The sequence below is a fragment of the Camelus dromedarius genome, chromosome 16, assembly GCF_036321535.1.
Source record: "Camelus dromedarius isolate mCamDro1 chromosome 16, mCamDro1.pat, whole genome shotgun sequence".
Lineage (NCBI taxonomy): Eukaryota > Metazoa > Chordata > Mammalia > Artiodactyla > Camelidae > Camelus > Camelus dromedarius.
In genome coordinates this window covers 38,555,021-38,579,739 of record NC_087451.1, presented here as the reverse complement: position 1 = coordinate 38,579,739, position 24,719 = coordinate 38,555,021, and the positions used below count along the sequence as shown (strand labels likewise).

General features: G+C 48.7%; 1 protein-coding gene and 1 non-coding gene across 4 annotated transcripts in view; both read right to left on the bottom strand.

Moving 5' to 3' along the window:
* PRKCA (protein kinase C alpha) overlaps positions 1–24,719 on the bottom strand; it is a 360,615-nt gene that overhangs the window by 47,317 nt on the left and 288,579 nt on the right. For all 3 annotated transcript variants that reach the window (XM_031468919.2, XM_064495637.1, XM_064495636.1), the window contains 5 exons: positions 23,530–23,686; positions 22,327–22,461; positions 21,977–22,073; positions 2,120–2,257; positions 1,020–1,193 (listed from right to left, as the gene is read on the bottom strand). In XM_031468919.2, coding sequence (XP_031324779.1) covers positions 1,020–1,193; positions 2,120–2,257; positions 21,977–22,073; positions 22,327–22,461; positions 23,530–23,686 — 701 coding nt within the window. The remainder of the gene's footprint in view (positions 1–1,019; positions 1,194–2,119; positions 2,258–21,976; positions 22,074–22,326; positions 22,462–23,529; positions 23,687–24,719) is intronic.
* TRNAA-AGC (transfer RNA alanine (anticodon AGC)) lies at positions 1,750–1,822 on the bottom strand. Its single transcript has one exon. It is a non-coding gene; the product is annotated as a tRNA-Ala (tRNA).

Genomic DNA, 24,719 nt, shown 5'->3' with positions numbered 1-24,719 from the left:
TTCTTTGCATATTGCTCTCCTCTCCGAGATGCTACTTGGGAGCTGCTGGGAGCTGCGAGCTGACGGGCCGCCAGCGCCAGGCTGACACGCAGTGGCGGCGCCTGGCTCTGCAGCCCCGCCGCCCACCCTGAGACTCCACATTGCTGCCCTGCCATTTGGAGATTCTAAAGTTCCAAAGCATTGAGGGGCGCCTCTGGAGAGATTTTAAAGGGAGACGTAAAAATAGAAAGTCAATCTCTGGCCAACGAAAGTTGAAAGCAATGATGATCGTAACAATGACAGCTACTGATGACTGAGTCCTTAAAAAGGGCAGCCCGCTGAGGAGGGGAACGCCTGTCTCTGGGAACGTCTCCCTCTGGTCTAAGTGTTTATATTTCTTGTAGGTTACCTGCACGCACCACGCCAGGACCCTGGCCCTGGCCTTGGTCCCATAATCGGCTGATTAACGCTTTGCACATTTTTTTCTCCCCTATTTAGCTGAACTAGATGACAAGGCTCAGTAAACTTTTTCTGCAAAGGGCCAGACAGTAAATATTTGAGGGCTTCATGTGTGTATCTTGCAACCACTCAAGTCTGCCTTTGCAGCCTGAAAACAGCGGATGCCAGGTCAGTGAAGGAGCAGGGCTGTGCCCCAGGAAAACTACTGATGGACCCTGAAATCAGAATTTCATCTAATTTTCACGTCACAAATAGCATTCTTTTTTTTTTTAACCTTTCTTGGAGCTCATAGACCATATAAAACAGGGAAGACTGCCAACCCTTGCTGTGTGCAATGAACAAGAACATACTCTTTAATGACATAGAGTCCCCAAACCACCCAATGCAGTGGACCAACGATCTTAAAAAGCCAGGACCGTGAGTTATGGTTTAGTATCTCTAAGTCTTAAAAACGGGTTATGTCTTTTCAACCTTCCTCACGGGAGGAAGGTGGACTCAGACCCTGAGGACGCTTTGGTTAGGGGCAGCTTCGAGGGCACGCTGAGTGCTGGGGCACAGATATGCACCCCCAGGTTCCTCACCACTGTCTGGAAGCAGGAGTGTAACTGCGTCAGGAATGGGGGCTTGTCGAGCAGGGCCAGAACTCGCTTCTCCACCATGGTGCACTCCACGTCGTCATCCTGAATCACCACGTCCTTCTTCAGGATTTTGATGGCGTACAGTTCTTCTGTCCCCTTCCTGTCCGCCAGCATCACCTGAGAACACATGAAGGGCAACCTGAAAACTCAGCACAGTCATCTGGGACTGGGGATGGGAAGGAGAACCAGGTCACATGACAGTTCAGATTTGTAAATGTGTGATGTGAGAATATCAATAAAGTTCCGCTTCACGTGCCGATCTTGAAATATTGCACATCACTGCCAACAAAATCCCACCCGCCTCGCTGTGTAATTTCTACGCTCTCAAGATGTGGACACTGTAGGCTGTTGCCACACGATGGCGCTATTGTGGCTGCTGAAAGGAATACGCAACGTTATCTGGATTAGTCTTGAATTATGCACATACTTCAGGAGCATCCTCTGAGCAAAAACGTGACTGACCTATATAAGCTGGTTCACAAGTTAGGAACCAAATCAAAAAAAAAAAAAAAAGGCAGGATCAGAATCAGTTCCTGGATCTATCATGAGATGTGGGACCAGAGAAGCCAACGTCGACATACAGGCTGATCGCTGTAGAAACCCACTTTGGTCTCTATTTTATTAATTTTTTTTGGAGGGGAGGGGGGCTTAGGTTTTTATTTATTTATTTTAATGGAGGTACTGGGGATTGAACCCAGGACCTTGTGCATGCTAAGCACACACTCTACCACTGAGCTATACCCTCCCCCATCAGTATCTCTTAATTACTGCAATCACTTACTACGAGTGAATATATAAGTTTTAGTTGCGAAAATTATTCATTGAACTAACATTCTGGAGCACCCACAATGTTCTGAACCCTGAAATGGGGACACACAGTGAGCCTTCTGTAACTTTTTTGGATACAGTTGTTTTTAATGACAGGAGGTAGGAAACAACTGAGATATTTGTACAGGGTGCAGGAACACCCAAAGGGCTGCTCTGGAACCCTCAGGAAGAGCAGGAATGATCCCAACATTGTCTGCAAAAGCCAGGCCACTTACCTTCCCAAAACTGCCCTTCCCCAGCACCATGAGGAAATTGAAGTCTGTGAGTTTCACTCTGTCAAGGTTGTTGGAAGGCGGTCGCCTGTCTTCAGAAGGACTGATGACTTTGTTACCAGCAGGGCCAAGCTTGGCTTTCTAAACAAAAAGCATACAAGTGAAAACAATCAGCCATTTCTCCCCAGGTAAAAAGTGACAGAAAACTTCGTGACTAAGCTCGATGCCGCCTGGAAGGCGCGAGGTGGAATGCGGTGAGAAAAGGAATCTGAGGGTGATGAAATCTCTATTCACACTCACCCTAAGGGCAACATTTGCAAAGTTGCAAAAAATTGCCCTTACCTCTCACCAGACCCCTCTTTTTATAATGTGACCAAGAATCAAGTCATGGGACTCTGCCAAGGGCAGGCTGACTCTCATCCTGGGATGTAAAAGTTAACTTCTTGGGGGAAATGGGGCTTTGCAACAGTTAACGTGATACAAGAAATAAACCGTGTACTGATGCTCTTCTTGCTTGTAGATTTTCCAATTGAAGATTAATTCACATAAAGGACACTTGTACCCATGCAAACAGGGAGAGGAGTGTCCTCTGGAGAGGCACCGCTTAAGTGTCGCCCAGAGAGACAGGCTGTGGGAAGAATGTATTGCTACTTTAAGAGGCACAGTAAGAAAAACAGACTTTTTTTTTTTTTGTCAAGAGTTGAACTCATGACAGAATATGAAAATGAATACATGATTGTATATGCATGACTGGGACATTGTGCTGTACACCAGAAATGGACACATTGTAACTCACTGTACTTTAACTAAAAAAAAAAAAAGGCACAAAGAGATTAATTAACTTTATTTGATCAGGACCTTCATAACAATGTCTGAAAAAGACTCAGATGTAATGGACCCGTTGCTTGGAGGTGCTGGAAACAGCTGAGGAGCATTTCCACCCGCGTGAAGCTGCAATTTGGGCCGCCACCATACACTGGCTTCCCTCCATGGTGCCGTGGTCCTGCTCATGTGGCATTGCCAAGCTGTCCCTGTGCCTTCCTCCTCTGACACTTCAAATCCACAGTGTGGGAAGGAACCTGGACGTTTGGACATTCTCATGTAATCAGTACTCCTTCTCTCAAGCCGTCACTGGTCAGGCTGGGGCAGCCACAGGGAAGCGCAGAGAGGTAGGTCGGCCACACAGTGACCCTCCCCAGAGGCCACGCCCGCCTGGCTAGTCCAGCCGGCAAGCCGAAACCAGGCCCTGGGAAGAGCTTCTCTGCAGGGACACTCCTCTGATGTGAGGACCTGCCGGCCCCAGACCCGGCTGGGATCTCTGACTTCAGAGCAGCACTGACCCTCTACACTGACCATTTCTTCCTCTGAGCTTTTTGATGGACTGTTTAGCAACTGGCCTCCCAGCAGGACAAACAGACCTGCCCTTCCCGGCTCGCATGCCGTTGACAGAACTCCGGTCGTCATGAATGTAATTCAGACTTCATCAGGAGTGCAAACAATAATCGATGTACGTCCAGGGATAAAGCTGAGGCTGAGAGCCTGAGGGCAGAGCTTTCAGCAAACCCATGGAGGCATCAGAATGAGTGCGCTGACATCCTTCACTTACAGCAACGCACACACAACCTGGCCCAGCCAGATGCCCTGCCAGGGGCAGGGAGCAAACGGGAATCCCAACCACAGAGACTGAAAAGCTGGATGTCTCCTGAAGCTTGAGATTCAGGGGAGCGAGGACATCATGTGGGGCTGCAGATGTGAGGGCATCAGCCCTCTGGTAATCCTTGCTGATAACGATGAAGCTCAAATCTTGAGTTCGATCTCTCTCGTCTCGAACAGCCACATAAATAAAGCTGATGAAGGGTAAGCTCTGAGCAGCAGCTGATGGGACAGAGATGCGAGGACTGCAGAGATGCCACCCTCCCGAGAAGCCCCCCTGCACCCGCCACAGGTGGGATGCCCTCTCAGCCTTGATGACGTTTGTTTTCTTCTTTAGAGAGCGGCGGCCCAGAGCTCGAGGCTTGAATCCCAACCTCATCACCCTGTGTGTGTGGCCGTGGACAAGCCCCTTAACCACGCCAAGCCTCTGGTCCACAATCTGCAAGATGAGATGATTCTGCCGGCCTCTCCACCAGGCTCTCGGGAGGAGCAGATGCGAGAATGTCTGGCACAGTAACTGGTACCCAGCAAGGGCTCAGTGCCTGGCACCTCATTTTTCTTCCTATTCACCCCCACTTTCTCAGGAGGGCCTAGTGGAGGCAGCCCTGGCACAGAGTCTTTGCTCAGCCCACAACTATGCCTGGACTCACGGGTCCTCATGTGGGAATTTAGAATATGGTATCGTTTATTATACAAATATCTGTGCGTCCATCACACCCCAGACATGGGGCCAGCTCCTGGGGAAGCCAGGTCAATAAATAGCCTCTCCTCCGAAGAACCTGCAGTGCAAAGGTACCTCGATCTACATCCCTGCTACTCAAAGTGTGGTCCATGGACCAGCTGTATCAGCATCACCCGGTGGCTTGTCAGAAAGGCAGACTCAGCCCCCATTCCAGATCTACCAAATCAGAACATGCTTTTTTAACAAGACCGTCAAGTGATTCCCGCACACGCTTAAAGTTTGAAACGTGCTAGTCTGAGACAATTAAGACTGCTTCTCCCTTAGATTCAATGGTCCCAAGACTGTTTCCACCTTCAGCAACTTTCAGTGATCGTATAAACCGATGGCAACTCTGGTAAGAGCCCTGGACTTGGAGCCTAAAGAGCTTGGATCAAATCATGGCCTTATCCACGTTTGCTGTGTGACTCTGGGCAGATTACACTGCCTCTCTGAGTCTCGGGTTCCTCATGTGTAATATGGTGATGACAGGACCTCTGCATCCCTGGGCGACACTGAAGATGAAATGAGGACTCCTTTTTGAAAGCTGCCACCCATCCCAGCACCTCACAGCACACCCTTCACCTTGGTCCTCTTTCCTTTGCCCCAGGAAGGAGACATTGTGCTTCCCTCGGGCCCCCGGCACACACTTGCTCCCCGACCGCAGTCTCAGCTCCAACTGCTCACCCCGATTTCTAGAGAATCCTCTGCAGCCCCCTAAGAGGCTGGGTTAGGGCTAGCTAGTGCGAAAAAAGATCTCGACTTCTTAAAATGGCACAGAAAGCCTGTAAAGAGGAAACAACTGGAAACGATGACACAGTGTTGCAAACTAAAGGGACTTTAAATACTGAAGTCTTAACATGGCTTTTTTTTTTTTTTTCTCAGACTAGAACACAGCATGGGTTACTGGCTATGATTAAACAACTCAGAATCCAGGCTCCTTAGGTTCCTTGAAGGGTGGCAGATGAGCACGAGGCCAAGTCTGGTGCTAAGTGATGACCAGGGCGTGAGAGCGGGCACTGCCTTCCTGTCGGAAAAGTTACTAGTAACCAGCACGTCTCTCATTTCACACAACAGATGTATTCTTGAAAAGCCCTAACAGTTTGCCACCGCTGAAGGAGTTCACGGCATTTCTACAAAGCAAATCACACAAAGTGAGCTCGACTGTTGCAAATCCAAATTCCTTCTCAAAGGTTGGCGACGAACTATGTGCCGGATGCCTGTGTCTGCGGTGTCTGCGTGGACTGTCGGGGGGCTCTCCACATTCAGCTCCCTGTTGGGGACCAGGGGTTTCAAATTAAAGTCGAGAGAAGGGTGTACCAAATCGTGACGCTGTGTACCTATGAAGGGATGGGAATTTCGGGAGGCATTCATTTTCCACTAGGCTGGACCACTTGCAACTCTGAGCTGCATTCTGACCTGCAGCAGTAGCTATTCCAAACGGCTTAGCCTAGCACCATAGATCTTCTGCAACGTTTGAATTCTGTGTAATTATTACACATACTGGTATTGGTACGTGGGAAAATGGACGATAAAAATACGAGGAAGCGTATAGTCCTAAACTGCCCGCCTCTAACACAACAGCACCCCACCTAGCAATTCTTCTAAGAGGTGCTGGCTTATCTTCAGAAGGAATCCAAGCCCAAAGATCCTCCTACACTAAGAATGTAGAGTCTCAGACATAATTCGGAGGCTCCCAGTGGGTCTGTCCTGCAACCACGGGACCTTTGGGTAACCCTCTGAAGTGAGCTTTAATGTTTAATTATATTCCATTGCAGATGTGTCCATCTGTACCTATTTTGTGAGCGTCTTTTCAATAACATAGTATTTCCTAGTGTAAAACCGTGGCTTTGGTGAAGGTTTTTATCACAGATGTTTGCAAAGTGTAAAGAGATGAACGTGACAATAGAAGGTTCTTCCTACTTTCTCAGATTCTGAAAGCCAGCAATGAACGGACATGGGAACAGACGGATGACTGTAAACTTCGTCTACAATAATCATGTTCTGTATTCAGGGCTTAACTGAACAACCCCGGCAACATAAGACTGATGGTGTTTCGGTGCTGTTCCACAAAGCAGGGCACCGGTAACAGAAGCAGCTATGCCGTATGTAACCCAGGACCTCAGCACAGCATCTCGCCTCAAAGGTGACGTGTTCAGCTGCACCCACTGCGACGTTAGCTAATAGGAATCAGGTGGTTTCAGAAGTCAACCACAAAGGAAGGTGTTTTCAACGGCACCGTTAATGGAGTCTGCCCTGCATACTTCTAACAAGCCACGAGTCACGACATCTATTACCTCCTACTCAGTAACCGGGCAACGGGTTAAAAACCATGCTACTTAATGGGCATCACAGCCTCCTGGGTCTCAGTCAGTAAATAAAATGCCTGCTGTTCTCTGGCTAGAGAATTTCTCATCCTCTGGAATACGCCAAGCACGCTTGCTGCCTGAGGGTATTTGCGCTCTCCGCTTCCTCTGACCCAGACGGACAGGGACGTTTCCCCATCTCTGCTCAGGTGACCCAGAGGCTTCAACCCGGCCCCCTGTTGTCCCTCGAGCTTTTCTCACTACCTGCTTATATATTTCTCTTTCTCTCTCTGCTGAAGGAGTGTGGGAACTACATCTGCTCTGTTCACGGATGTATCTCTGGGGTCCAGGAGAGAACCTGGGGCACGGTGACCCTCAAATACTTTTAGAATGAATGGATGAATGTGTCCAGAGGGAAGGCAATTCCTTCAAACATAAAATTTTTAAAAAGGCAGAGTTATTGCTTCTAAATAATTTCTTCATCAATGCTGCTTCTTGTTATAAAAGTAATACAGGTTCATTTCAGAAAATTTAACAGGCATGGGTAAGTCAAAGAAAAAAGAAAACAATTTAAAATACCTATTATTTTATCACCCAGAGATATTTACTGGTAATACTTCAGTGGATATGCTTTTAATCCTCTTCATAGTTTCTTATTTGACATACACAGATTTCTATTGTCTGTAACCTGTTTTTCCCCCTTTGTATGATGAGAAGCTTTCTAAGCACTTCCACCACCTGATTTTAGTGACTGCGTGATGATACTCCACTGCAGGGGATTTAACCATTCCCCTGTTGTTGGACACTTAGGCTGCTTCCAATTTTCACTGTCATCTACATGCAGATGAAGAACTTTGTCGTCCAAATCTCTACCTACATCCCAGATCTCCCCAGGATAGATTCCTGACGTGGAATTGCCAGGGACTGGTGCACAAGGCGAGACATTCAAATCTGAGCACAGAAAGTCAGAGAGAAGAGGAGGAAACCCAAAGAGTCAGAGCAGCTAATTCCTGAAGGCACAGTCTTGGTTTCTTCTGGGTCCCGTGTCTAATTCCGTGCTTGGAATTTCTAACAGCACTTCTTTTTCACATCGGGCTTGGTAGATGCGTTTTATATCAGATGCCAAAACAAAAGCACATCTTCACTTCCACAATGTGGAGAGCAGTCTTGGAAGAGAGCTTAACAGTGATTCTTAGGTAAGCAAACCCCTGAAGTCATCCCCCTTCCTTCTGACAGCATTTTTTTCGGTCACACAGTCCAATCTGCAACTGCGACCCGGAGGCGTGGGGCCAGGTGAGTCCTGCCACACACCTGCGTCGACACCTGCCCATCGCAGTTTTCGCCTAGCGTCGGGAATCACAGGTGACCAGCAAACCACAGGTGTGCATCATTCGACTGCAGGGAGGGCCTCAGAGCCAGAGACCGTCAGCCAGAGAAGGGTCCTCGAGAAGGGCAGACCTGCCTACAGCCCAGGTGAAGATGCTACTGTCCAGAAAGCTCACACTGCTACCCAGGGCCGCTGAGCTGGGCCGTGACTGCCGTGCAGGGGGAAGAGAAGGATGCTACTTTCCTCTAACTGGTCCCTGAAACAGGACCCTGCAGAGGGTCACCCCGCAGAGGACCATTCCCTTGCACTGAGAGCGGCCCCCTCTGGGATGTGATCTTTTATCAGTGGCATGAAGGAGAGGGAGCTTTTAGTCTTTGAAAGGAAGCTGGAAATAAGCTAATCACGGCCACCCCTGTTACAGATGATGAGGCTGACGCCCAGGGGGATCAGCTGATGTGTCTAAATCGATTTTCCTCCCTGGCCTCTGAGTCCAGAACTCCGGTCTTTGAATTCAGTGCTCATCCTCCGATATCGAGGGTAGGCAGATGTTTTCTGTAAATGGACAGGTAGTGAATATTTTCGGCTTTGCCAGCCAAATACGGTCTCTGTCATGACTACCAACTCTGCCGTTGGGGCGTGAGAGTTACGTGGATGGAAGAATGAGCCTGGCTGTGTTCCAACAGAACCTTAGTTACCAAACAGGCAGCAGCCAGGACTTGGCCCGCGGGCTGCAGTCTGCACATTCTTGCCCTGTACCATGCAGGTCCCCAAACCATTCATCCTCACTTGCAGTTAGACTTAAATAAAACATCCATCTCTCCTTGCTAAGCTGTCAGAACAGCAACAATTAAGAACCTCACATGCCCCTGAGTTAAATTACTCTTCAGTCTCTTCCACTACGAGCACAGGAAAGAGCTGTTTTGCAGTCAAACAATGTAGTGAGTTGGCAGAGCAAAAATTTCAGGGAAACAACATTAAGTCATTTTCTGAATGAGCAACGTTTTTGTGGACACATCCACTTGGGCTGTGGCCGCTGCTGAATTCACAGGCAGCCAGCAGGCCTCTGTTGTCATGGCAACCGAGCCATACTCTCGGGAGGAACACCGGACCCGTGACGTGTCAGCACTTTGCTAGATGTGGAAAGTACAAAGCTCTTGGTTCTTCTTGCACCGAGCGTTAGACGCCTCTCGTGTCTAGCTGTGTTGTCTTCTTTGCAGCCAACCTAGCCTTCCCCCGTCTCCCAGATCCGTCTACATGCTACTGGTCTCACCTGCTAAAAAAGTCCTGGAAAGGATGTTGTCCCCATCTCCCCAGTGGCTGAGAGTCCAGACTCATGTGAGGATCTGGGACCAGAATCTTTATCATTTCTAAGTTTTTCCATCTGGAAAAAGGCTGTCTTTCTTTTACTAGAAAGCACACCCTCGTCCAAAGCCCACCCTAGAGGAAAGCCTAATGGCCGCAGAGATGGCTGTGGTTATTGTTAGAGGATTTGGGGCATTTAGTAATTTTTTGAAACCTGTATCCCTTTTCTGCTAAAAACGCTCCCCTTTGGGATTAACGCCGAGCTGGCTTTATGTTGGCTGCGGCGGGGTCAGGAGCCGGACGAACTCACGATGCGATCAAAGTAAGTGGTTTTCCAGGCTGCCAGCGTAAAAGTGGGAAATTCTCTGCACTAAGAACACAGAGCAGACGTGAAATGGGTTGGGCTCGAGAAAGCCAAAGTAGCCTGAAGGAGCCACTGGGACCTCGAGGAACCCTGGGCATCACCCTTGCAGCTTCACAATGAGTTCCTAAAATCAAGGGAGCACAGTTGTTTCCTAAAAACAACTGGGAGCACAAAATGGCAACCCCACCCTCGTGTCCGTCAAAAAGTAAAGAGATGCAGGCACAAGTTCGTCACTATCTTCCGGGTGCAGGTGCAGGTTTTCATGGAATCTTTTATTTGCAAATCTTGACTGCCCTCTTGTGGTCATTATTTTCTGGCTCAATTGCATTTTGACTGGGATCTTTAAGCAGAAATACGCCCAAGGTTTACTACTCTGGCCCGCAGAGGCAAAGTTCCCATAAATGCTGTGAAACGGCACAAGCAAGACCCAAATTCTATCTTTCCAGCTCTGCCTTTATAGAGGATGATTCAAGTCTCTCACATGAGAGCTGGGCCGTTGCGTGATGCTTACGGAATGTGTACCAGTGGTGGGGTGTGTTTTAGAGTCATGGCGTGATTTCTGGAAAACAAACAAAACCCCAACCACTTCTAGACGTCTCTTGTCTCCTGAATCTCATCCCAAACCCCTATCTGGACCCAGACTTTGTAAGTCACAGATGCAAGAAGCAGGGACAGACAGGCAGTGAAGGCTGAGAGGGGCCCTGGGGTGGTCTCAGAGGGCTGCTGTGTTTATCTTAAAGGCAGAAGCACAGAATAATCTGGGAAATAACAAAATGATGATAGTCACATGAGGGCAGAATTCAATGAAGAAGCCACCACTGGGGAAATTCAATTGGAGCTAAATGATCACATAAGCTTCCGAAACAACAAAACCCAAACCAAAACTAGCAATAAAGCCCAGCTTCCTGGGGAAAGTTCCAGACATTTGTCTCCACTGCCCTTCAGCTGCTGCAGGAAAGGTGGGCAGGACTGAGCACCTTGACCTGAAACTTTATCCTCATGGAGGTTAACAAAAACAACAACAAAAAAATTATGATCTTTTCCCCAAAATGCTGAATACGTTTGCTCAATTATTCAATTAAAATTCTTTTCCTAAAACGCCTCTAATTGACAGCAGCAAGCATTTCGAAAACGGGGCCGACTGCAATTAAATTTAGCATAAAATTTTCATAATTGTTGATTTTATCCCATCTTCACTGAGCGTTTTTAAACAGCACCAGTTTTTTGTTTTGTTTTTTAAAAAAGAGGGACCTAATTATAGCTCGATGGGACACTTGCTTCCAAGACTGGCGGCAGCTGCGCGATTCTGGGCGGTTCTGAGCTGTTTTCCGACAGCTCCTCTCCGCTGTGGGAATCGGCTGATGGGGAAGCTTGAGGGTAACGTGAATGGTGGATTCGGGGCCCACCGAAGCGGATGGGAGGATGGGTTCCGGTAGTGCTGACTTCTCCAAGGCTTCAGTTTCTCCATCTGTAAAATGGACTAAGATCCCCGACCTCCTCTGGGGTGGGGAACCCTCCCTTTCTACTCAGGAGCTGCTGCCAAGGCTGCAGCATCAGAAGGAAGATTCCTCTTCAAGGAAGTGGCAGAGAGGAGCAGAGATGACACAAAGGGACTAGGAGGACCTCTCATGAATGACGGGCGTGGGGGTGGGGTGGGTCCCAGTTGCTCCCAGGGGACATGGCTGAGCAGCCCAGGGCATTTGCCAATAGAGTCCTGGTCTCCAGGACGGGAGGAGGCCTTTGAGGAGGAGCTTGGGGGAGGGTGTGTGGGCATGAGGTTGGGGGAGAGGGTGTTCCCTGCCTCTGAAGTGGATGGGGGCCTTGTGTCAACAGGCCAGGGAAGCGCCAGTAAAATGTAAACGAATTCACTTACTGTGACCCCATGGGTCCCCACAGGCTGCTGGGACCTGGGGAAGTGTGGGTCTCAAAAGGAACACATCCCATAAGGAATGAAATCATGGTTTTCCCCACCCTCAAAGCCATCAGTCCTGTGCCAAGCTAGCTGCCCACCCGTGCCCACCAGCTGGAGTTGTGGACAGAGCCCCTCCAGCATGTTTCTTCTCCATCAACAGAGAGCAAGGGTCCCCGGGGGCTGGCCGTGGACTGATTACTGACAAGTCTATTTTCAGAAGAAGCCACAAGGAGAAGATTGGTTCCTGAGCCTGCAATGCCACTCTGAGAAGAGGTGTGAGTGAGCAGGGAAGCCCACCTCCACTGCCCGGGCCAGGGTGAACCCCCCACCTTCACTGCCCGGGCCAGGGTGAACCCCCACCTTCACTGCCCGGGCCAGGGTGAGCCCCCACCTTCACTGCCCGGGACAGGGTGAGCCCCCACCTTCACTGCCCGGGCCAGGGTGAACCCCCACCTTCACTGCCCTGGGCCAGGGTGAACCCCCACCTCCACTATCCTGGGCCAGGGTGGACCCCCACCCCCACTGCCCAGGCCAGGGTGAACCCCCCACCTCCACTGCCTGGGCCAGGGGGAACCCCCACCTCCACTGCCCGGGCCAGGGTGAACCCCCCGCATACAGGGGATATTTTCCTTCTCAGGGAGAATAATCTGTTTCTTGCTCTGAGACCCACAAACAAAGGCACAGGAAACATAAAAACCGTGCCCAACACGAAGCGTGCTGAAAAAGGCAGGGCTGCCCGGCACCTCTTGACCCTGTTTTTAAGTGAATTCAAGACGGTCCCGTGGCACTGCTGTGGGTGGGCTGGTGGGGGCGCTGTCCCCCTACGAAGGGTGTGGAATGCAAACCGGGGTCTCCCAACGGGGAGGCGAGTGGTTCCTTTAAATTGGAGATGGCTTCTCAGAAAACAGTGATGCCCAGCGGCTGTTCCTCGAGGGATGGACCCCGACCTGGCGATCCCTGGGGCTGGGAAGTAGGGAAGATGCTGACAGGAACAGCAGCAGCAAGCACTTATGGAGCCAGGCTTTGCTGTAAGCACTTTTTATATTTACCCCTTTAATCCTCTGAACAACCGAGGAGGGATGTACTCTAACCACCCCCATTTTAGAGATGGAGAAACTGAGGGGAGAGAGAGGGGCTAAGTGGCCCCAAGCCACACATCTTGGGGTTGGTGGAGCTGGGATTTGAACTCAGGCAGCCTGGCACTTCGCCACCACCCAGTGCTGCTTCCTTGGGGGTGACAGTTGAGAGCAGCGCTGTCCAGCAGGGGGGCAAAGTGGGGACAGCCCCTCCCCGGGGCTGGAGGGACCACCATTACCTGCCAGGAGGGGACCCAGGGAGGTGAAGCCCTTGCCCTAATCCTTTCTTCTGTGTTGTCTCTATTTCCCTTTCCAGACACATTTTTTTTTTTTTTTGCGCCAGCTCTTCCTACATGTTGGGAAATACAGCCCTAAAATACGTATATTATTTGTCCCTGGAGTAACAAAATTTCCAACAGTAGCAGAGACAAAACCATGTTGTGCAGGCACATTGTTCCACACAGGCAAGAGATGTTTGGGTTTGGATCACAATTAGGATCTGTGGACCCAAGGGTGAGTTCATTTCATCAGAGGAGAGGTGTCCTCTGAAGGGACAAGGTATCAGGTGACGGGCGATTCATTTGCTTTTAAGCAGGCACCGTCTCCACGTCCTGGAACGGTCAAGAGGTCTGCCTTCTCCGAGGACGCACGATGTTTTTACTCTGAGGGAAGAAATCGCCCAGGGCAGTGACGAGGAGTCTTGAAAGGCGGACGTTTTCACACATGATAGTTACCACACTCTGCAAGATTTGTGAAACCTCAAAGAGTATTTTTCTTCTTCCTCATTTCCAATAACTCAGGGTCGCTAACCTCTGGTGGCCCCTCCAGGGGACATATTTGTAGTGTCACATACAAGTTTTAAAGATGAGAGACGGTAAAACATTATTTAGATGTTTTCTTTGGTGCAGTATTTTTGAGAGTCTATTATCTGTTGATGCTAGCTTAGGGCAGGGGGTGGGATTTTCCCTTGCAAATTCTTCACCCAAGTATTTGAGTGATTAAATTCCCCTCTTGGTTCCAATACGAATGTGCTGTAACAATCCCCAGCCGATTTTAATGATTAACAAAAGCAGTGCACTGAGAACACAGCTGGTGCGTGGCCCCCAGCCAGCTCCCCCAAAGGCAGCGGTGTTGTCAGAAATGACAATCGACCAGATTTTTAAAATAATTTACATGCAAGTTGCACAGTTCCATTGGGTCGTTTGGGGAATAGAATGGTTGATTAGGTTATGACAATCAAGTGCGTTGGGAAGAAATCAAAAAAAATGAGAAAAAATGAAATGTAGTGAGTAGCATTAAGCCAGCATTAAGAACGTCAGGACGATCTGATGATTTCAGCCTGTGATGTATTTACACTACACCTTCCAGATTGACGCACACACGTGGTGTAAGAACACCGTATTGATTACATGCTAATGTGGATGTGTGCTTGGTAAGACTGAAAATTAGTCAATCTGTGATTAGAAATATATATTAACAAAAAGGAAGGTGTGCTGTCAATTTAAAGATGCACTCTTTCCCCTCGTTTGATGCTTTCAAAACAGACTTGAACTTATCTTTCTTCTCTGGTAGGAGATTTCAATCTTTCCTTGGTAAAACTTTAAAGGGACCTGATCTGAAGATGGGGGAGGGCTGGGCCACTCCCTGGGTGATCAACACACTAGCGTTTTTCCTGGCTGGAGGGCCGTGGCCGCCTGGACAGGAGCACACAGACGAGGATAACAATGAGCGTGAGTTTTCAAGCCACCAGAACACACAGCACATCCTTAAGAGTGGAGCGCACGGCTGGGGGCTCAGGCTTGGTGGGGCCACAAAAACCAGGGCGGACGTTTTTGTGGAAGGAAAGGCAAAGAAGGACAGAGTGGTGGAGGCACTACCTTTAAGGAGCGGACGTCACAAACCTGGAAAAGACAGGGGAGGGAGGAAACGCTGCTAGGTGAGCAGGATGCCGCTCAGGGCTCACCAGCTGCAGGGGAGCTGAGGCCCTTGCAGGGGCAGGAACGCTTTCCCGTGTGAACAGTGTCAAGCCACACGGGGCCAAGACCCTTCCCTCTTTTTCCTCATCATGTTTCTACGGCCAGACATGGCGTCACGTCAACAGCTCCACTACATGCGTGTGTGTTTCTTTTGCTTTTGGCCAGTCCATATGGTGGGGTGATGAGGTACTGGGGTACCGGTTAATTAAGTGTCTGCCATAGTAACAGCCAGTTACCTTTACATAGATAGCTGTTATTCCATAAATGAGCATAAAGGCAAACCCTCTTACCATTAAAGCTATTTGTAACAAAATTTATTTTTTCCTCGATGATGCAGAAGGCTCTTCAGAATCTGGAAGAGCCTGAGATTACTGGTGAAACATGAACTGGTTAGTCAAGCCGAGCAGCTGGTTAACCAAGCTCTGGTTGATCGAACGCCAGGTAACCAAGTTATCCTCTTGAGGTATATACTTCTTGTAACCTTACAACTTCTGTCTCAAATAACCCACCATGATTGGGTAACTTTACTTTTTCAAGTACTAACGTGAGATGAGCAAGTTGAAATCATCTTAACGGAGAATTCTATACACGCAGTCACGAGTCTACAGGTTGAGACAGTGCGCGTGTCAGCTCCTGGGAAAAAAATGTGAGAGAAAGGCTGATCTTCTGACCCCAAATTCCACATCCTGAAAGGGCCACAACATCCCTGAGCCTGAGCAGAGAGATCAGAGACAAGCAGATTACACTTTGTACTGGGAAGGCTGCTAAGATAGGACGCTGGTCAAACTGTGAATTCCACATCTCTTTCAGACAGGTCTGAACCGACTATCTTCTACTACATCTTATAATTATGGTCCTTTAAATCTGCAATCACAACGTCTATTTATAATGATTCTCTAAATAGGCCATCTTTTTCCAATCCCCAAAAGCTCTATTTTAGGCTAGAGATCTTAATCCATGTCAAGATTAAAGGGAACTACCAAGAGCAAGAAAAACATCCTTATTGGAATCCTGGGGTTGGAACGAAACTCAGAGAAAGCTGAAGCGTGCCTTTCTCCTGCACTTTCCTGATAGAGTTGCCTAATCTTGGCTTGAATCCTCTAGGTTCCAAGGTCTCCGGACTGGCTGAGATGCTTTGAGACGCACCTAACATGGCTTTAGAAGGGTCCTACCTCTGACTCCTGTCTGCAACAGGTCTCCTGATTCTACGGGACGACAAAAACGCTCCAGCAGGGACGGACACTTGCACACATCTGCCCTGCAGCTTCGCAGCCTGCCAGCAGCCACTGGGCAGTTATTCTTAGTCTTCAATGGACCCAGAAAGAACTCTAAGCTGTTTCAGGCTTGGACATGACAAATCAACCCAAATCTTCCCGGAAAAAAAAAAAAATCAAAGGGGAGGCTTTTGAAGTGAATCAGCCTGATTCCTCTGCACACACCTGCAGGAGCTCTGCGGGAACACTTTCCAGACCGCACGCCCGCATGTCGGGGTGGGAAGTGAGGGAGCAAAACCCTCTGCTCCAAGTGAACAGGTCAACGTCAGCCGCAATTAGCCTAAACGTTAACTACCTGGTCTTCAGTGAAGTGCTGAAGACACAACAGCCGCTGAATTCACTGGGTTCCTGAGCCATGACACTCCAGGACCCCACGTGGCTGGTTTGATGCGCTGGGGGAGAAGCACAGGCAAAGCCACAGTCTTAAAGAGCAAGGAGACCTCATTTAAGAACACGAATAAAAACCATCAAGAAAACTGAAATAACCCCCCTACAAGCACCCCAGCCACAGGCTCCCCAGCCCCATCTCGGGAGCTGCTGTCTTGAGTTCCCCGAAGCGTCTGTGGTCCCAAGTTCATGCCACGTCACCTACGCGAGCCGTGATCTTTTCAGCAGTGGGGCGGGATTCATGTCCCTGGAACTGGAGATACTGGTACCTGGACAGGGAACCGACTGGCGGCCTGAGTCAGATCCCTGCTCACCTACGTTAGCTACTGGGTGAGAGCCGAGCAGACAGTCTGCTCTCCCGCGACGGTGGGAGTCGGGAACATTACCCACACGGCGCAGGCAAAGTAAAGGTCCCACGCCCCCATGACTACTCAGCAGAATTCTTAAGAACAAGGTTCACGTCTTAACTCTCCACCCACGGAACAGCGCTTGACATGGGGCAGATGTGGGGTTCACCAGCTGAGATTTCCAGAGCCACCCATTTCCGCGGCCACAGAAATGTGGGAAAGGAGCTGGTCCCTCTCCAAGAGCGACCATACTCATCACTCAGACGGGTTCTGCCTGACTGCTCGAGGGATCTGAGCGTGTAAGGGGAGGGAGGCTGTCTCCGCCCTGGACAGCTCCCACCACCTCCCCGGGTACTGGGCTCGGACATCCTCCCCTGCGATGCGGAGGGAAGTCAGTGAAAGGTGGATTCCTCACGGGGCCTGATGTTTAGATTCTGAAGCATTTGGAGCAGGACCCGAAGTTCTTACTCCGGAAACACGAAGGGGGCCCACCTTACAGGTGTGTCCGGCAAGTGCACAGTCTTTAGTTTTGCACAGGGAGGTTTCAGACCGGTTTCAAAGGCTTGAGAATGATGAAAAATGGGTAGGAGCTGAAGAGCCTGAGACAGAGGGAAGTGGAGGGGAGGGGAGGGTCTTTCTGAGGGACCTTAAGTAAGTTCTGAGATGCGTGAAAGAGCATGGGGTGTGGTGGGCGGGGCGCGGGAGGGGTGTGGGGGGTGTGGCGGGCGGGGCGCGGGAGAGGTGCGGGGCCCAGGACCAGGAAATGAGAGAGAAGCCTCATCCTAGACAGTAGAGCCGGGTCCTGCGACTAACGAGCTTGACGAAATTCCTCCTGTGCTTTTGTTTCCCCACAAATAAAAATGATTTTAAACATCCCTCCTGGTTTTAATATTCCATTATTCCAGGACTCAGTAAACTTCTGTAAAGGACCAGAGAGCACATATTTTAGGCTTCGTGGGCCACAGTCCTCGTCACAGTGACTCAACTCTGCTCTTGTAGCATGAAGGCAACCCTGGCCAGTAAGGGACTGAAGGAACACGTGTGTGTTAATAACACTTCACGGACACTGAAATTGGAATTTCATCTAATTTTCAAGTATCGCAAATATTACCCTTCTTTGATTCTTTTTCCCCAACCACTTAAAAGTATTTAAGCCATTCTTAGCCCACAGGCCATACAAAAGCCAGTGGTTGGGTGCAATCCCCGCACTGTTTCATGTAGATACGGTCGGGGGTGATGGGGGTCTGTCCTGCCGTCACATCCTCTCTACCGGCATTTCTCAAACTTAAGTGGGCACAGGAGTCAATTTGTTAAAATACAGACTCTGACCCATTCAAAGTCTAGGATGGGGTCCGAGATTCTGCGTTCTGAGTAAGCTCCCAGATGCTGCAGGTGCTACTGGCCCATGCCCCACACCTGGAGCTGCAGGAATCCAGAGTGCCAGGGTAGCCACCGCTTCCTTTTCTGGGATGCCCAGGAGTTCAGGATCCTTGGGATCGACATCTGTAGGGACCCCGCCCCTCCATCCTAATTTTTTGTAGGACAAGTTCCTTGGGAAAAACATCCTGTGTGATGTCACCCTTACTCCAGGCTTTTCTCTTTAAGGGCCCTTTAACTGCTTCTGAGGTGCCTGAGGTGGAATGAAAAGGACCCTTGTCCCTGCTGAGTTGCACTGTCTGTGTTATGTTAACGGACACCTGCTCTAACTCTTCCTTCCAGTGCCTGTCAAAGGGAAGCATCCTTGGTACCTGCTGATCCCCTGTGGGTACCAGGGCCTGGGTCCACCTGGATAACTGCTTCTAACATTTACCGTCAGGATTGCCCTGTTTCCTTAACCAGCAATGTCCACCCACGAGGCCACCCTGATAGCCACAAACACAAGGCTTTTCATGTCATTTCGGGAATTCATTTGATGGAACAGATGACCGGAATGCACTATCTTTTTTTTTTTTTTTTTTTGGTTTCCTAACTAAAACCACTTCCATAAGAAAATGTAAACTGAAAACATGCTGCCCTGCTATAGCATGAATGCGCTCACCGTCCCTTACAGACTGATAACTAATTCCGTTCAGCTGCTCTTGGAGGCTTCGCGTTTGCTCTGTGGAGCGGCAGCGTTAACCTCTGTTGACAATGAGCTAATGAACGCGTGAAAATGATTTCCGACACTAAAGGGCCTTGTCCTATTTCAGTTTGCGATTTTGCTTCTGAGACAGAGCTGAAGCACAACGAGTGAAATAAAATCTTTTAACTGTTGTGCATTTTATAGATTTTTTTCTCTCTTTAACATCCACACAGTTCAGAAAGTAATTAAGTAAGGTATTTAGGCGGTGAAAAAAAAAACAGAATCCATAACAGGGCAGATAGATTTTCTGTTTTGTGTCCAAAGGGCAACTGAGAAGTATTCTGGTTTCCATAGTAACAGGGGCAGGCCTGATCAAATCAACAAACAGCTACAATTTATCTGAGGGTCTCCAATGAGCTATTTTTTTTTTTCTCATCCGAAGACTATTCTGAATTAGGATAGTCCTCAAAGACAATGGAGGCTTTTGGAAAATCCAATTTCAACAACAGTAAACAGAAGAATCCTTGCTTATATAACCGAGAACTTAGTCTCAAATGCAGTGATTTAAATATCTTAACTGTAATAGTAATTGGATCACATTTTACTTGTTAATCAGTAACAAGGAAAATCTTAAGACATTTCCCCAGAATAAATAAAAACCGATCTATAGGTGACCTTCAGGCACCTGCAGCGTCCCCACGGTGGTGCTTCTAGGAGTTTCTGAACCTCTATCACGAACCCTGCAAAGCAGCTCATTCTCATAGACTATGATTATCAATTTTATTTTGGCTTCTTTTGGTTTAGACCCTGAAAAGGGTTCTGCATGGTCACAAACACAAGAAACTGTGAAGACACAATATCACACATTACTTTGACAGAAGCCATTGCTAATCCAGCTTTAGATTCCGACCAATGGACATTCTGTAGAATCTGTTAAAACAAACCTTTCAAACAAGATATTTCAGCCATGAAAAGTTAGTGGCACCAGTTCCCAAAATGCCTGTTAAAATTAACGTAGCTCATGCGATCACAGTCCTCAGGTCCCACATTCACTATAGTCTGAGACGTAAAACTTTGTGTCTAGAAAGGCAGGCCAGAGGTGTTCTCTGAGCCTTCACTTCTGTGGGCCTCTGACCCTCTGCTCACGACTCTTCAACTAACCAGAAGATCTCAGTAGATTTCATTGGGACATTTGGAATTATTACAAGAAATGTATATTATTAAATTACTAGATACCCCAAATATCCCAGCTTTGTTACATCCCTGTCTCTAATGTAGTTACGTGGCCACGCAGAAAAAGTTTATTATCTGTGCCCAGTAATGGGCTCAGAAACTTGAGGGAATCTAACCTTTCGAAATCCAAGTCTCTTGGAAAGAACTGGTTTCTAAGCCAGAGGAAAATACTGTATATTAGAAAGTCATGGGTTTGCATTTCAGTCCTCATCTTGCAACAAACTATTTTTCTTTGTTGGGAAGAATGTTCTAGACTAGCTCTGTCCAATAGAAATACAGTGTGACCTACATATGTGTGATGCTGGGGATGGGACCCAAGGAAGGAGCCTTCCTTGTCTGGTGTTCCAGGCTCCTCTCCTCTGCCATGGGGCGGAGGCGGGAGCAGACCGTGAAGTGAAGGAAAAAACAAACAGAGAAAGAGCTCTTCCTGGCAGAGGTACCTGAAGCTTCCCCCAAACCCCAGCTTCCATCTTTGCACTGCATCGCCTTAAGTAGCATGAGGCCTCTTGGGGAAGAACTTCATTATTCTCATACGTCTGTATTTTTTTTAAGAGCAGAGACTGCAAGCTGGTCCCCACTGGCCGAATCCTCCATGTGTCTAAGACAATAGATGTGTGTTTGACCTACACAAGGTTCAAGCTTTAGTTAGCTGCTAAAAGCAAAAGAAATCAGAACACGCTGTATAATAATCTGGACATTTGGCTTCTCTTGAAGAAGCAGATCTGGCAGCCGTGACCCTCCCTCATGCACAGCCACCATCAACTGGTACTGAGTAGCCAAGGCTGCCACCTTTAGATGGGCCTGCACTCGCCAGTCCCGACTGCACCCAACTGTCCTGCCAACCCTGAGGCTGGCTGTCAGCTGCCATTTATTTACATTCTCTCATTTACGTTCCTGAAGGCATCCAGACTCAACAGCCCCCACCCTTACACACTTGCCATCCACATCCTCTGTAACCAAGTATCAATGTAACAAAGCACCGTGAACATTGTTATGTTTTACATCCTTTGGGATTCATTCTATCTGGATATGACTTACGTGTTTCTTGGGGATAAAATTTTATTTGGGAGAAGGAAACAACAGCAGGCGGAAAGCAGGACCATCAGAAGCCTGTTAGTGTCAACAGTGCAGTATCTCTGTGCACACACGTGCACATACGCACCAGAGGGGAATTCCAGGGAGCCCTAGTAAGCCTGAGGAAAGGAAAGACTCCAAACGGAATTAGCCACGTACACAGGCTGAATCTGCTACTATCGGAATCCCTCGAACAGCCAACAGGCAGGGAAAAAGTTGTGACTTAGAACATAAGGCAGGTGCTCAGAGAAAGAATGTTCGTTAAAGCTGACATGCCTGGTAAGTAAAGAAAAGTAGGGAGGAAGATGAGAAGAAATAGGGAAGTGAGGAGGGCAGAGGGGGAACCGAAGAGGGGAGACAGGAGATGAGTCTGGGAAGGAAGCAAACACAGATACCCTCTGGGAGGGAGAGAAAGAGCTGGCCTTTTTGAAAGATCTGCAGCAAAATTTAGATGCTTACTTAATTACACCCAGACGACCTCCCAGGTTAAGACCCAAATGACCTCCTGCCACTTGGAGGAGCACAGCCCCTCTTTCTAATGAGAAGACTGCACGGAGAACCTTGCCCGGCTCCCCAGTGACAGGCAAACCAATTTCTTATGCGGGAACCAACCATGCTCACTTCTGGGATATTTCCAATCTCCATTCTCTAAACGGTAATAGACACAGAATGTCAACAGCTTGCAAAGGAAGGTGATGATGCGACACGTATGCCTTTGAATAAAGAAACAGATTAACATTCAAATTACTTTTTGCCTTTTGGCCGGGTGACTGCAAAATTCTGGCCCCTCCCGACATTAGGCTTTCTAAAAGGAAAGGCGGTTCCAGTCATTTCTGCTGGTCTCCTCACCTCGAATTTCTGCCTGAGCTCCACGTTTCCTTCTTCGTCCCCTTCTGGAATGGGCACGTTGTAGTACTCCCCTTCCTCCTGGTTAAGCAGCTTGTACCTTTCAGAGACACGGGAGGGAGGGAGGGGTGAGAGCCCTGCCCCGGCAGCGCCCCGGTTCAACCCCTCCCCTCCACGCCCCAGCCCGGCTGCTTCTGCAATCCATCCACGGGGAGATTACAGCCAGACAACTTCATATTCAGTGGTCCCTTCAGACCTAAACCAGCTCATTTTCTGAATCTTCAAATGCTCTAGTATTTTCAGACGATGTACTCTTGGCTGACACACACGTACTCGGTCTCAGGCTTCCTTACCATCCACTGGCTGGCATCTTCATCAGCTCTGAAACTCCGAAGGAGAGGGACCCCATGAAGTCGTTCCTTGTTGTTCGATCCCAGTCCCAGATTTCTACGGACAGTCGTCGGTCTTTATCTGAAGGTTTTAATTTGCTACGAAAAAACACAAACACAGACGCATACGAGGTTATCTTGACTGTGTATTTGGGGGGTGATGTCACATGCTCACGATCTGAGCTGGTGCCTCTTATTTTTTTTTTTTAATAATGTATTCAGTTCTCTTCCTGTGGTTCTCCATCAGCAAAGTTGCAGCCCCTTGGCAACCAAAGCTCCAGACTAGGGCTCGGCAAACTACAATCCACAGGGCACATCAGAACCACTGCCTGTTTCTATAAATGAAGTTTTACTGGAACACAGCCATGGCCATTTGTGTAGGCACATGTTGTCTGCGGCTGATCTGACTCCAGAACAGCATCATTGTGTACCTGCAACAGAGACTGTATGACCCATAAGGTCTAAAATATTTACTATCCGGCCCTTTACAGAGCAAAGCTGGACAGCCTCTGTTCTATACACTGGACAGCTACCTTCTGGTTGTGCACAGATAAACCGCTTCCTGTGTTCTAGTCTACAAAGAGGACCACTTGCTTGTGCTCAGCTCACTCAGTGTTTTCTGACCCCTACCTTATTCATGCCATTCCCTCCTCCCTTCCCCTCCTCCCTTCTTCTCTTCTACCATCTCTACCTCTGAAGTCCCAGCACTCCTTTAAGGCCCACTTTAAATGTCACCTCCTCCAGGAAGTCTTCCCTGCTTAGAGGTAAGAATAATCTTCTTATTTCAGTGGCAACAGCCACTTCTATGGTACTCAGTCCATATTTTAAAATTTATTATTTAAATTCTTACCTACACCCTCCTCTAACCCTCAAAAGAACCTAAGTCCATTGAGAGCTGGGACACACTATACATTTTTGTATCACCTGTAATGTAAAAGAATTTTTTGTATAGAAGTTACTGATAATAATTTGCGGCCTGCATTGTGTAACTTCCTGGTAAAACAAGTCTCTATCCATCAAACGGGGGTGACAACAGCTCCCTCTCTAGCCGGAGTGGGAGAGGGCTTAGGAATGAAGCAATATTTAAAGACGTTTGTAACAAGCTCACATCATCATCTCTAACAATGTGGAGGGAGGAAATCTAGCCAGGAGAGAGGACACACTTACAATGTAAAGGATTCATTCCACTGGGGGTTTAGCGTCGAGCGGATGGTTTTGGTTTTTTGTTTGCTTTCATTCTTAGGATCAGGAATAAGTTTCAGCTTCACATAAGGATCTGAAAGCCCATTTGGATCCATAGGGATTAGATTTTTTGCGTCTCGTACTGTGGAGAGAGAAAGAAGAAAGATCAAACGTTACAGAAAGAGAACAGACCGTGTTGACCAGTGTCCTGCGTCAGGACCAAAATGGATGAGAGACATCAAGATGGTGTTTGAGGGAGAGGACGTGAGGACCAAAAGCCTCTGACCCTCAACACAGGAAAAGCTGCTCACTGCCACCCTTGCCAGAGAGAAAGGTCCAGCCTGGAGACCCAGCATCCACCTGGTCCAGAGGGACCTGGGACATTTGGATGCTTGTCAGAAATGCAGACCCCTGGGCTGTACCACTGCGTCACTCGAGGCCCTAGAAGAAGTCATCTCTTTCCTGTGTGAAGGTCGGTGATTTCTAACCTGGCTGTACATTGGAATTGTGTGGGAGGGGGTTTAAAAATTCCAGTGCTTACAACTCAATTAGAATCTCTGGGGGAGGGGGGTTGGCCCAAGTTTTTAAAAGTTCCCCAGGTGATTCAATTGCGCAGCAGAGGTAAGAGCCATTGGTGCTCACAGCTGGAAGGCAGGCTGTGCTCCGCGGGTGCCCTATGGTCGTGCTCCGCCAAGGGAGGGGGGCCCGCGTCCGAGCAGCACCTGGAGCGTCACCTGGGTGCTCAGGAGACATGCAGAATTACACTCAGAATCCTCAAGGTCACAAGATCCCCCCCCCCACGTGACACTAATGCACATTCTATCTTGAGAAGTGCTCATATGCAAACCCACAATAATTAGGAGGAAAGGCCGCTTCACCCACAGAGATGCACCTGGCAGAGGCTTAGGACAGTGGGAGCTGAAGCCACTGTGTGTCAGTGAAGCCCCCATCTACCACTATGAGGAGAAGGGACAAAGGCCTGAGTCTGCACACCCCAGAGGTCTTCCTCACCATCTTCCAGTGGCATCTTCCCCGACATGGCTGGAACTCCCCATCCGCAGGGCCCCTAGTTAGCCAGACACCCTCAGTACACATCTAACCAGGACCAGGCTCTGTAGCCCAGTGGCTTATACAATGTGGCTCCTGGACAAGCAGCATCACCAACTGAGTCAGAA